The 13,437-nt window shown below is 44.1% G+C and overlaps 1 protein-coding gene across 6 annotated transcripts in view; it reads left to right on the top strand.

Moving 5' to 3' along the window:
- Window positions 1-13,437, top strand: part of LOC133529742 (MICOS complex subunit Mic60-like) — a 42,467-nt gene that overhangs the window by 26,761 nt on the left and 2,269 nt on the right. For 4 of the 6 annotated variants that reach the window (XR_009801195.1, XR_009801194.1, XR_009801198.1 and 1 more), the window contains 5 exons: window positions 2,457-2,591; window positions 4,547-4,650; window positions 5,518-5,619; window positions 7,730-7,815; window positions 11,610-13,431. Coding sequence is in view for 1 of the 6 variants with exons in the window: in XM_061867542.1 (XP_061723526.1) it covers window positions 2,457-2,591; window positions 4,547-4,650; window positions 5,518-5,619; window positions 7,730-7,815; window positions 11,610-11,787 (605 nt within the window). In the remaining 5 variants the exon portion in view is untranslated. The remainder of the gene's footprint in view (window positions 1-2,456; window positions 2,592-4,546; window positions 4,651-5,517; window positions 5,620-7,729; window positions 7,816-11,609; window positions 13,432-13,437) is intronic. The other 2 variants (XM_061867542.1, XR_009801196.1) reach the window with 2 other exon arrangements.

Below are 13,437 nucleotides of genomic sequence, written 5' to 3'. Positions count from 1 at the left end.
ACTTGAAAAATCAAAAACAAATCATAGACAGCACACTTCACTGCGTCAATAACGCCTAGGTTCTTAGCTACTCTAGCGCTACTTTAGAAAGATTTGGAACTATTCTTTATAGCTGAAAGCTGGACACTTTTGAAACAGTTCTACCATAAGAGATTTCACTCCTTTTAATTCCACACTCCATAGATCAAATGTCTATATATATATGGCATTTAAGCAACACAAAGCTCGCACTCGACGATTGAAACGCCTCTAACGAAATGATAATGTGATGTGACGTCACATTACATTATCCTAAATGTATGGAAGATCAAGAAAATTTAGGTACTGAAACATTGCGTTTATGTATATAGTTGTCATACAATTTTTTTTTAAATAAAATGTAAGGAATCGTTTTTATTGTTAGTAAGATTCGCTGTTGAGTGTTTTAAAATTAGAAATTCAATATTTATAACATACATATTATTAGGTTTGTCTGAAGTTCCCAATCCGTATTGTGTTTGCTTGTTCCGTTTAAAGATTTATTTCTCAAAAGAATAACAATTATTCACTTATATGAGAAAAAACAACAATCAATTACAAATTAAATTAGTGAGCGATAAAAGTAAATACATAAATAATGGTGCCGCGCTAGTAAGTAGTAGAAATACAATCTAATATAATAAAAGTGGTGTGTGTCAGGTAGAACAAAAACATGCAAAACAAGTTCAAGAAGTGTGGTTGCTATTGCTAGGAGCGTACCGCGCTGCGCGATGCAAGTCGCAGTCAGCTCGCAGTAGATAAGATAAGACGAACAGAATTGCGCGGATGTAAAGAGCGTGGACGTGGCTAAGTAAGTGCATGCATTCAACCACGCTCGGGGTGTGGGAGCGATATTTTTATAGTGCTTATTTTTTTGTTTTTTTTTTTTTATTTAATTTTTGCAGTTTATGTTAATTATAGTATGTAAATTTTATATTATTATTTTTTACCGAATTATTAGTGTTCTAATTAATTACTACTACTGCTACGTACAATACTCTTTATTGCTCACTTCACATAGCTTCCAATAAATGCACAGAAACAAACAAAGACAATTTGATAGGAGGTAACAGGACTCTTCCAGACAATCTGTGGGTATCGGAGACAATAAAAATAGAATATACGGTAGGTGGCAAAAAGGAAAACAACAACAAAAAAATAAATAATAATAATTAAAAGTCGAATTGAACACGTACAGTGGGACTTAAGGATGTAATTTTATATGGTCGTTATCATGATTCAATCATTGTTTATATAAAGTCTATTGTCTCGAATTTAAAAAAAATAGCAATATGGTAGATTTTTTGGCCGCTATCGTATTTGTGTAAATTTAGCTGGCAACACATTCAGTGCCAACGCCAGCTACGCATTACGAGCGTAGCCGAAAACGGGAAAAGAAGCGAAATGCGCCCACGAATAGAGAACCTGCGTAACGGTTCACTGGTAGTGAATGTGTTAAAAAGGGTTTTTGACTTTTTACACATTTTCCATGAAATCGCATGTGCGATATCGAGCTCGTGGGACTCCAAGGAGTTAATAGTACATTATGATACAAGTGCGAAAATTAGGAAATTCGAAACGAGTGACGATAAATTAAAACACGACCGAAGGGAGTGTTTTAAATCGACACGAGTTGCGAATTACCTATACGCACATGCATCGTACAACGTTTTACAGTACATCTTCTTCTTCTTCCTCGCGTTGTCCCGGCATTTTGCCACGGCTCATGGGAGCCTGGGGTCCGCTTGACAACTAATCCCAAGATGTGGCGTAGGCACTAGTTTTTACGAAAGCGACTGCCATCTGACCTTCCAACCCAGAGGATAAACTAGGCCTTGTTGGGATTAGTCCGGTTTCCTCACGATGTTTTCCAACACCGAAAAGCGACTGGTAAATATCAAATGATATTTCGTACATAAATTCCGAAAAACTCATTGGTACGAGCCGGGGTTTGAACCCGCGACCTCCGGATTGCAAGTCGCACGCTCTTACCGCTAGGCCACCAGCGCTTCAACGTTTTACAGGGCGTTTTAAAAGGCCATATGTACTGTAACGTTTTACAGTACATATGGCCTTTTAAATGTTCGACACAGTAACGTAATATGCTAATTTTCGCACTAGTGCGGTAAACTAGCACCATATGTACTGTAAAACGTTGTACGATATGTATTGCACATGTGTGTGAATAGGTAAGGTAAGGCAACTCGTGTCGATTAAAAACTCACTTCGGTCGTGTTTCAATTTATCGCCACTCGTTTAGAATTTCCTATTTTTCGCACTCGTATCGTAATGTACGGTCGAGGAAATTGATTCTTTAGCAATTTGCGGTTTAAGTAAATTTGGTTGTACTTACTTATGCTACGAGCTTTCCAGTGTAAAGTGAACCGCAACCTGCTAAAGAATCAATTTCCTCGACTGTACTATTTCGTATTTGTCAGAACGCGCGAAAGCCGAAGCGGAAGCGCGGCGCTCGCAGTCGCTGTGGGCGGCCGCCGAGGCGCTGCTGGCCGCCACGCGCCGCGCCGCCGCCCGCGTGCCCGTGGACCGGGAGCTGCAGGCGCTGGAGAAGGCCGGTAGGGGGCACTGCTTTATTATTATACTTTCTCCTACTCCTCTACTGTTATCTGTCATTTATGCATTCATTAACACGAATATAAGAACATACATAAAAGGTTTCAAGAAAAGTCTATATTGTCTATTCCTCATAAAAGCTCTTGTGCTTTTATACGCTATAAAGTCCCGGATAGACGTGCGAGTAAGTTCGCGAACTTACAGCTCAACGACCTTTTTCGCTCGTGTGTCAGCCTAAGTACGCGTACTTCACAAGCGAAAAAAGTCATTGAGCCATAAGTTCGCGAACTTACTCGCCCGTCTATCAGCCACTTAACGTTACTGCGATTAATGGCTACCAACCTAACAAAACCAAAACGAATACAGTTTTAAACTAAGTGCATTGCTGCCAACAAAATATTCATTTGGTTGCATAGTAAAAACAATTGCTTCATAAGTCAGAAACACGCATGTAACTTCCGTAATATAGCAACACCCATAGACTACGAAGACCGCTTAGCGTTGCTTGTTAGTCTCCGTAGGCTCCTGTGGCCAAAATCGAGAAAAAAACTGTCCAAAAATTTAATTTAGCAAAGAGCAAGTACCAGGGCCTCATGAGTTACGAGAAGGTGTCGCGGACCGGCGGGCCGGGCGCGTAACAAGGTGTGCTCGCGCGTCTTGGCTATAGGGAGCGTGCATGAACTGTAGGAGGCAGCACTGGAGCAGTCAGATTTTTGGCCCGAGGCGTAAATGTGACGTTCATTGTTCCGATGTAGCCTACAAGATGGCAGAACCTACTATGCACAAGAAAACACGTGACGTGTAAATGTACATATTTATGGTTCCGATTCAGGCCACAAGATGGCAGACCCTCCAACGCGCACGGTCCCTATATACTTTTGCTTTGTTTACCTAAATTAAGATTTATTTTTGTTGACTCGTAGGAAAAGTATTGTATGCAACATTGTATAAGTAGGTCAAAACATGCTCGTGGCGTATTCCTTTACAATGTTCGCCTACTCCTTCGGCTCCGGCTCACATTGTAACTCACACCACTCGCCTTTTTTGACCCTTATGCAACTGTTGCATAAATTACTATTTTGCTAATATTTTGCTTTCATCTTAGACTAGGTTTTCATAATATGGATATAAAAGTAAAATACAAAAATAATAAAAACATAAACATATTATAAGAAACCTAACGTAATGGTACGGAACCCTTCGTGCGCGAGTCCGACTCGCACTTGCCCGGTTTTTTTATTTATTTGCATTGGGCTGTATAGTTCGTGTCATCCACGATGACGCAAAAATTTTTACAAATCTCACCTTTAAGAACTTGACAATACGAGTCAAGGCACGCGTCGTTGTGAATGACATCATCAATTTTTTTTTTATACTACGTCGGTGGCAAACAAGCATACGGCCCGCCTGGTGGTAAGCAGTCTCCGTAGCCTATGTACGCCTGCAACTCCAGAGGAGTTACATGCGCGTTGCTGACCCCCCCCCCCCCCCCCAACACACAGAAACACAATACTATGAGTAGGGTCGGTAGGGGTGTTATTTGGCTGCGGTTTTCTGTAAGGTGGAGATACTTCCCCAGTTGGGCTCTGCAATAGATCTGGAATGACATCCGCTGAGCTGTGCCCTACCACACAAAGCGAGATGACATTCACAATGCCCATACCTCTCTTTTGGCTGTAGTTTAAGGACGTACCCGGGTCCGAATCTATATATTGTTATCACTGACCGCCGGTACCATGGGCGGTACAGCCATACCATAATAGACCGCGAGACAGGAACAGATTTCCATGACCAATCGCCTCCCGGGCGAAAACTCGTATAGTGGTTAACGGCTATGTATTAGGAACCCTCGTGGACGTCAGCTCTCGCTCAATACAGGTAGAGTAATACAGTAATACTATACCTGTATTCCTAATTTCAGCCCAGCAACGCATTCTACGATACATTTTCCTTGCAGGTAAAAATGATAAGCTGGTGGAGACCGTGCTGAAAGGCATACCGAAGGACGCGCGCAACAAGGGCATTGTCACGGAGAAGACGTTGCGGGATAGGTTTGACATGGTGAGGCAAATTTTGAAAAACCTCGAACAATTCAAGAATTTCTGTTTTACCCTATGGTTGACTGGTAGAGTCCGCCATTTGTACTTATTTTTATTGTGCAATAAAGTTACAAATAAATATATTGTACCTGCTCACAAAATTTCGCTAGAATCGGTAAAGAATTTAGATCCCTAGAGAACAGCCAAGGAGAGATGCTTCGTTCGTGCTTCGCGCTCTGTTTTCCAAAAAAAATCTGGTTTTGCCGTTTATTGAAAAATATATATATAGATTTTCGTACATTGACCCACCTGTTGTTATCTTTATTGCACTCGCATTATATTGCTGTCCCGCTCGCACCCATTAACATCAACAACCGGTATCATGGGCGGGACAGCGATATAATTATGCGCGTGCAATAAAGATAGCAACAGGCAGGCAAATGTACGAGAATCTGTATGGAAAGCGTCTCTGCTTTACCTTAGGTTTGTTTTGTTGGTTTTTGTTCCTAGATTACTTGTTTAACACATTGAATGCCTTTTTAGTGTCATATTTATGACACTAATAAGCTTCTGACTTTTGAAAAATGTCATCGTTATCAAATATTTCTAACAAATTGTCAAAAACACTGCCAATGATTAATGCAGTGTGTTTTTTTTGTTGTCGATTATTGCAAATAACTTTTGTTCGATTTTTTTTTATCTTTTGTTCTAATTAAAGAAATATTAACGTCAGAGCATTCCTGAGAAGTAACCCTACGTGGGATTTCAAGGTTTGTCCAATGGCTAAGGTCACCCTGTATAACTCGTCGTTGCGCTTGGACCAATAAATTGGCTCGGATAAAAAAGGATCGCTTTATGCCCTCGTTGTACAACTAGTATTGTTGATCAGGTGGAGCAGAACGCGGTGAAGGTGGCGCTCGTCGGCAGGAATGGTGCTTCTCTACCCATCTACTTCCTGTCGTGGCTGCAGTCCAAACTACTCTTCCCTAGGGTAATTATTTACATTATGCCAATAAATAAATAAATAAATAAATATTATATTACATTATTACACAAATTGACTAAGTCCCACAGTAAGCTCAATAAGGCTTGTGTTGAGGGTACTTAGACAACGATATATATAATATATAAATATTTATAAATACTTAAATACATAGAAAACACCCATGACCCAAGAACAAATATCCATGCTCATCACACGAATAAATGCCCTTACCAGGATTTGAACCCGGGACCATCGGCTTCATAGGCAGGGTCACTACCCACTAGGCCAGACCGGTCTTCAATGTAAATATGTATAGGTAAAAAACTTAAGTAAGTCACCTGTTGTATGTAGTTGTGACGTGTTCGAATAGACAATACATGTTTAAAAGACACACACAAACAAAACAAATGTCTATTCGAACACGTCACAACTGCATACAACAGGTGACTTACTTAAGTTTTTTACTTATACGGTGTTGCAAAGATACAGGGTCCATAGTAAGGTAGTTACCTTATAGTGTACAGTATACATTAGTAGATGGATACAGCATAATATCATTTAAGCTACATTTAATTTACTATATTAATATTATATAGCATAGATAGTTACTACTACAACTTGTTCCTATAACAGTCGTTGCCGGGTCGTAAGGCAGTCGTCGCAAGAAATCGTCGAGTACAAATGTCTCAATTGCAAGCACCGATAACGCTCCAGTGTAGCAGCACTTATGACGGGGTACTAACCTTTCTTGAGTAGGCAAGAATAAGTCCGTTTTCAATGCACTAACAGTTTATTTAGAAGGCACAGTATTACAACAAGCGGCAATATAAAGCACAAGCAGTAAATAAGAAGAAGCGATGGGATTTGCGAGCGTACGCGAGCGATGCGTCTTATTATCTAGAGAACAAGTAACGTGCGTTCAGTGTATCGTCTCGCGGTCGACTGGCGGGGCAGGCGGCCGTCGCAAGCGCAGCGTTATCGGTGCTTGCAATTGAGACATTTGTACTCGACGATTTCTTGCGACGACTGCCTTACGACCCGGCAACGACTGTTATAGGAATAAGTTGTAGTAGTAACTATCTATGCTATATAATATTAATATAGTAAATTAAATGTAGCTTAAATGATATTATGCTGTATCCATCTACTAATGTATACTGTACACTATACCCTAATAGTTACTTAGTGTTTTGACCCTTTTATTGCAAAACGTGTTAAGCTGAATTACGGCTACAATAATTTGTATTCCTAAATAAACTTTTTCTACTCGTCAACTGTAATTCAATTTCATTTTATTCAAGGACCAACTAAGATAATTTTTTGTTAGTACAAATATGACTTAAATATGGTTAGTAATTACTCTATACACTATATAACGTCATTCTATGCATGTTATAATAAATAATAGAAATTTAAAAGAAATGAAATTAAACTAAAATTAAATATTAATTAATTAATTAAATGAAAATTTCGTATACCAAACTATAATTGCGTACTTTTCATGTATGGGCAAGCTCAACTATAAGATTAATTTCGATACGCTGTAGTCAACTATAAAAAAATTTACCATTCACGTGCCGCCGCGCTCCCATAAAAAAGACTAAACGGTTGAACTTCGCGCGTTTATGTATTTTATACTTCATTTTTGTCTACTTTGTATACTTACCAATTTTCATTAATTATGTAGGTTTTATAGTAAAAAAAATAGTACATTACGATACAAGTGCGAAAAATAGGAAATTCGAAACGAGTGGCGATAAATTAAAACACGACCGAAGGGAGTGTTTTAAATCGACACGAGTTGCGAATTACCTATTCGCACATGTATCGTACAACGTTTTACAGTACATATGGCCCTTTAAATGTTCGACACAGTAACATAATATGCTACTTCTCGCACTAGTGCTATAAAGTAGCCCCATATGTACTGTAAATATTATTTTAGATGACTCGTAAAAAGAGTATTGTATACAGTAGTGATATAATCAATCTTTTCCATCTCGTACCTTAACGCAGTACTCACAGTAAACACCGTACTCGACTGAAAAGCTCTCTATTATATCATCGTTGTATAAAATACTGTTTATACAATCGTAAAATTGTTTTGAAATTTCAGCTAGCTGAAATACCGCAAGACGAATTAGACAACCAACCCACAGACTTCTCGCAGTTAGACACCTTCGACATTATCCAGAGGGCGAGGTAAATTAATAATTAATATTATTTAGAATAAGCCTTAAGAAGTGGCTACAGGTCGCACAGAACCGTGACGAGTGGCATAAAATGAAGGAGGCCTACACCCAAAGGGTAGAGAAGGGCTAAAGAAGAAGAAAGAAGAAGAATAAGCCTTGGTTAAAGATGAAAATGTTTTTCAACCTTATTTTATTTTAAAGACAGCAGTTGTCGCCTACAAACATAAGAGACAATGACTGTATTTTTAAAGGCAAGTTTTTAGGTAAAGTTATAATTTATAATTTGGTACATTGACCCATTTCCTTTCTCTGTCGAACACGCGTAATTATATTGGGGAAGCAATTAAATGACCAGCCTTTTTTTTAAAACTGAGTTGCAAAAAAAATGCCATTATATCATTTGGACAGCATACAAATTTTTTGCTGGCAATAAATCAAAATCGAGCTACAACTATTCCCTTCCTAAGGGATTTATTTAGAACTGCGGGTCAAAAATGTTGCTCTGTCCTCTAGTATGCGTGTGCCAAACGGCTAAACTGCACGTTTTTTTGCGTACACCTTCCACTAGTAAACATTGTAACCAATATCAATCTGCTTCAGTTACAATTTATTTGCTTAATAAATAGTCGAGCTGCAATATAATTATCTTCTTCTCAGTCGTATACTCTTGTCAGAGTAGTCATGGTCATTGCGGTCGTTGTACGGCCTTTTTCGCTGTTTCCCGCCATGCTTGTCTATTTATTGCCTGCCGCGCGCAGATTCAAAGGTGACCCGGTGAGAGCCTTAACTTGGTAACACTTTCACTTGGCAATATAATTACTTGGCCAGCAAGATTTAAGAATTGGTTGGTAGAAAATGTCTTTAAGTACGAGGGTTGATTGAAAAATTCGCGGCGTGGCCAATTCAAAAAAAACTTTTTTCTTTTTTCTGCCGCCATTTTGAACTCATTATTCAACTGTCTTCCCGCGAAATTTCAATTGGCGTCTATATTTAAAAGCAATTTTACGGCATATTTAAAGTTACGTGTCGGTAGATATCGTGAAAATGGAGAAATTAGAGCAGCGTGCTGTGATTAAATACCTGCATAAAAAAGGATTGACACCGAAGCAAATTTATGATGATATGCAAAGTACATTAGAGCAATCCTGTCCATCATATACGATGGTGAAAAAATAGGCAGCTGAATTCGAGCGTGGACGAAATAGTATCGCAGATGACCCTCGTCCCAGGAGGCCAACAACGGTGACTAACACGGACAATGTGGCAATTATATGCGAAATGATAATGAAAGACCGGCGATTAAAGGTGCGGGAAATAGCTGACATCGTAGGCATCTCTTATGAAAGAACTCAAAATATTATAGTCAACGAATTAGGTTTTTCCAAGGTGTCGGCGAGATGGGTCCTGAGGCTTCTTTCAGTGGAACAAAAAATCGCTCGCCGTATTAATTCACGTGAATGTCTAGACCTGTATGAAGCCGATACTCAAGACTTTTTGGACAAATTTGTAACTATGGACGAGACGTGGGTCCACCACTATACACCAGAGACCAAACAGCAATCGAAGCAGTGGGTTCGTCCTGGATCTCCGCCTCCCAAAAAGCCAAAGCAATTTTGTCGGCCAATAAAGTCATGGCATCTGTTTTCTGGGATGCAAAGGGAATAATAATGATTGACTATCTCCAGAGAGTTAAAACTATAAATTCCGACTATTATTGCGAGTTATTACGCAGATTACGCGAGGCTCTGAAGATAAAAAGACCTGGAATGTTGACAAAGAAAGTTATCTTCCACCAGGACAATGCACTTGTTCACACGTCACTAAAATCGATGGCGGAGATTGCCAAATGTGGGTTTGAATTATTGCCCCACCCACCCTATTCACCCGATTTAGCACCATCGGACTTTTATCTGTTCCCAATTTAAAAAAAAAAAACATATGGGTGCTATGAAATTTTCAAGCAACGCCGAGGTCCAAGCTGAGGTGGATGCCTATTTTGAAGGTCTCAAGGAAAGCTTCTTCAAAAGCGGTGTAATGGCTCTGGAATCCAGATGGAACAAGTGCATTCAACTCGACGGGGACTATGTAGAAAAATAAAAATAAATTAAAAAACCTCTGTTTCCTTTTTAATATTCAGGCCGCGAATTTTTCAATCCACCCTCGTAGTTTAATTGAGAGGTATGCCTATTAAAATAATGGATTTGATAATATAAGGTGCGTTACGTTTGATTTGAAAAATCGGCAGAGATGCAGGCGGATCGAAATCAGTCCTCATGACACGAGCAGTAAATATGTGCGTGTATTTCATTCGAGTATTATTTGTTTAAAAGTGTATTAGATTAGTAAAGTGGGTTAGATTAGGTTAGAAATGCGACTTTCACAGAAACCAACTGCTAATAGAAATGTGGGTTAGGTTAGAACTGCGACCTTCACATAAGCCAACTGGTAATAGAAAAGTGGGTTAGGTTAGGTTAGGACTGCGACCTTCACGGAAACGAACTGCTACTAGAAAAGTGGGCCAGGTTAGGTTAGGACTGCGACCTTCACAGAAACCAACTGCTACTAGAAAAGTAGGCTAGGTTAGGTTAGAACTGCGATCTTCACAGAAACCAATTGCTACTAGAAAAGTGGGCTAGATTAGGTTAGAACTGCGACCTTCACAGAAACCAACTGCTACTAGAAAAGTAGGCTAGGTTAGGTTAGAACTGCGACCTTCACAGAAAGCAACTGCTACTAGAAAAGTAGGCTAGGTTAGGTTAGAACTGCGATCTTCACAGAAACCAATTTCTACTAGAAAAGTGGGTTAGGTTAGAACTGCGACCTTCACTGAAACCAACTGCTACTAGAAAAGTGGGCTAGGTTAGGTTAGAACTGCAATCTTCACAGAAACCAATTGCTACTAGAAAAGAGGGCTGTTAGGTTAGAACTGCGACCTTCACATAAACCAATTGCTACTAGCAAAGTGGATTAGTTTAGGTTAGAACTGCGACCTGCACGGAAACGAACTGCTACTAGAAAAGTGGGCCAGGTTAGGTTAGAACTGAGACCTTCACAGAAACCAACTGCTTTTAGAAAAGTGGGCTAGGTTAGGTTAGAACTGCGACCTTCACATAAACCAATTGCTACTAGCAAAGTGGATTAGTTTAGGTTAGAACTGCGACCTGCACTGAAACCAACTGCTACTAGAAAAGTGTGCTGAGTTAGAACTGAGATCTTCACAGAAACCAATTGCTCCTAGAAAAGTGGATTAGGATAGATTAGAATTGCAACCTTCATTGAAACCAACTGCTACTAGAAAAGTGGCCTAGGTTGGGTTAGAACTACGACCTTCACAGAAAGCAACTGCTACTAGAAAAGTAGGCTAGGTTAGGTTAGAACTGTAAATTTAAATTACAATTAAATGAAATTTAAAATTAAATGACGTTGGACTGGAGCCAGGCACATAAACCAGTAATAACTAGATACACTCATGTGAGTCATGTGTACGTAGCTACCACTGAGTGTACCACTGTCAGTTATAACTGCAAGGAGACTGTCGCGGCCGTCCCGCAGGCGCCGCGCGCGTGATGGCCGGGAACCCATCCACGCGCGTATCCGCGAACATCCCGGACGAGCCACACCAGCGAGGCAACCGCAACAGTGCCTTGAAGGCATTGTTGTATTGGATGCGTTGTATAGCGACTTTTGCATAAAATAATTGTGCGTAGAGATAGGAAATGGCGGGTCATTCTTGTGCGAATTTTTTTGTTCTTATTTTAAACATACGGTGATATATAACAAATGAAATATTATGAACTTCGTCAGGTATCACATGGACCACGGCAACCTGCCGGCGGCGCTGCGCTACGTGAACCTGCTGCAGGGCGCGCCGCGCGCCGCCGCCGCGCCCTGGCTGGACGCGGCGCGCGCGCACCTGGAGGTCCGCCAGGCCGCCGAGGCCGTCATGGCGCACGCCTCCGTGTCCGGCCTGCTCTACTTGTAGGGCCAACAGGTACTGCGTGCCCCGCGGCGACCTGCCGTGGCTGGAGGTCCGCCAGGCCGCCGAGGCCGTCATGGCGCACGCCTCCGTGTCCGGCCTGCTCTACTTGTAGGGCCAACAGGTACTGCGTGCCCCGCGGCGACCTGCCGTGGCTGGAGGTCCGCCAGGCCGCCGAGGCCGTCATGGCGCACGCCTCCGTGTCCGGCCTGCTCTACTTGTAGGGCCAACAGGTACTGCGTGCCCCGCGGCGACCTGCCGTGGCTGGAGGTCCGCCAGGCCGCCGAGGCCGTCATGGCGCACGCCTCCGTGTCCGGCCTGCTCTACTTGTAGGGCCAACAGGTACTGCGTGCCCCGCGGCGACCTGCCGTGGCTGGAGGTCCGCCAGGCCGCCGAGGCCGTCATGGCGCACGCCTCCGTGTCCGGCCTGCTCTACTTGTAGGGCCAACAGGTACTGCGTGCCCCGCGGCGACCTGCCGTGGCTGGAGGTCCGCCAGGCCGCCGAGGCCGTCATGGCGCACGCCTCCGTGTCCGGCCTGCTCTACTTGTAGGGCCAACAGGTACTGCGTGCCCCGCGGCGACCTGCCGTGGCTGGAGGTCCGCCAGGCCGCCGAGGCCGTCATGGCGCACGCCTCCGTGTCCGGCCTGCTCTACTTGTAGGGCCAACAGGTACTGCGTGCCCCGCGGCGACCTGCCGTGGCTGGAGGTCCGCCAGGCCGCCGAGGCCGTCATGGCGCACGCCTCCGTGTCCGGCCTGCTCTACTTGTAGGGCCAACAGGTACTGCGTGCCCCGCGGCGACCTGCCGTGGCTGGAGGTCCGCCAGGCCGCCGAGGCCGTCATGGCGCACGCCTCCGTGTCCGGCCTGCTCTACTTGTAGGGCCAACAGGTACTGCGTGCCCCGCGGCGACCTGCCGTGGCTGGAGGTCCGCCAGGCCGCCGAGGCCGTCATGGCGCACGCCTCCGTGTCCGGCCTGCTCTACTTGTAGGGCCAACAGGTACTGCGTGCCCCGCGGCGACCTGCCGTGGCTGGAGGTCCGCCAGGCCGCCGAGGCCGTCATGGCGCACGCCTCCGTGTCCGGCCTGCTCTACTTGTAGGGCCAACAGGTACTGCGTGCCCCGCGGCGACCTGCCGTGGCTGGAGGTCCGCCAGGCCGCCGAGGCCGTCATGGCGCACGCCTCCGTGTCCGGCCTGCTCTACTTGTAGGGCCAACAGGTACTGCGTGCCCCGCGGCGACCTGCCGTGGCTGGAGGTCCGCCAGGCCGCCGAGGCCGTCATGGCGCACGCCTCCGTGTCCGGCCTGCTCTACTTGTAGGGCCAACAGGTACTGCGTGCCCCGCGGCGACCTGCCGTGGCTGGAGGTCCGCCAGGCCGCCGAGGCCGTCATGGCGCACGCCTCCGTGTCCGGCCTGCTCTACTTGTAGGGCCAACAGGTACTGCGTGCCCCGCGGCGACCTGCCGTGGCTGGAGGTCCGCCAGGCCGCCGAGGCCGTCATGGCGCACGCCTCCGTGTCCGGCCTGCTCTACTTGTAGGGCCAACAGGTACTGCGTGCCCCGCGGCGACCTGCCGTGGCTGGAGGTCCGCCAGGCCGCCGAGGCCGTCATGGCGCACGCCTCCGTGTCCGGCCTGCTCTACTTGTAGGGCCAACAGGTACTG

Source organism: Cydia pomonella, chromosome 21 (genome assembly GCF_033807575.1).
Source record: "Cydia pomonella isolate Wapato2018A chromosome 21, ilCydPomo1, whole genome shotgun sequence".
NCBI classification, from domain to species: Eukaryota; Metazoa; Arthropoda; class Insecta; order Lepidoptera; family Tortricidae; genus Cydia; species Cydia pomonella.
The sequence above is the reverse complement of the archived record's forward strand: the minus strand, read 5'-3'. Positions and strand labels throughout refer to the sequence as shown.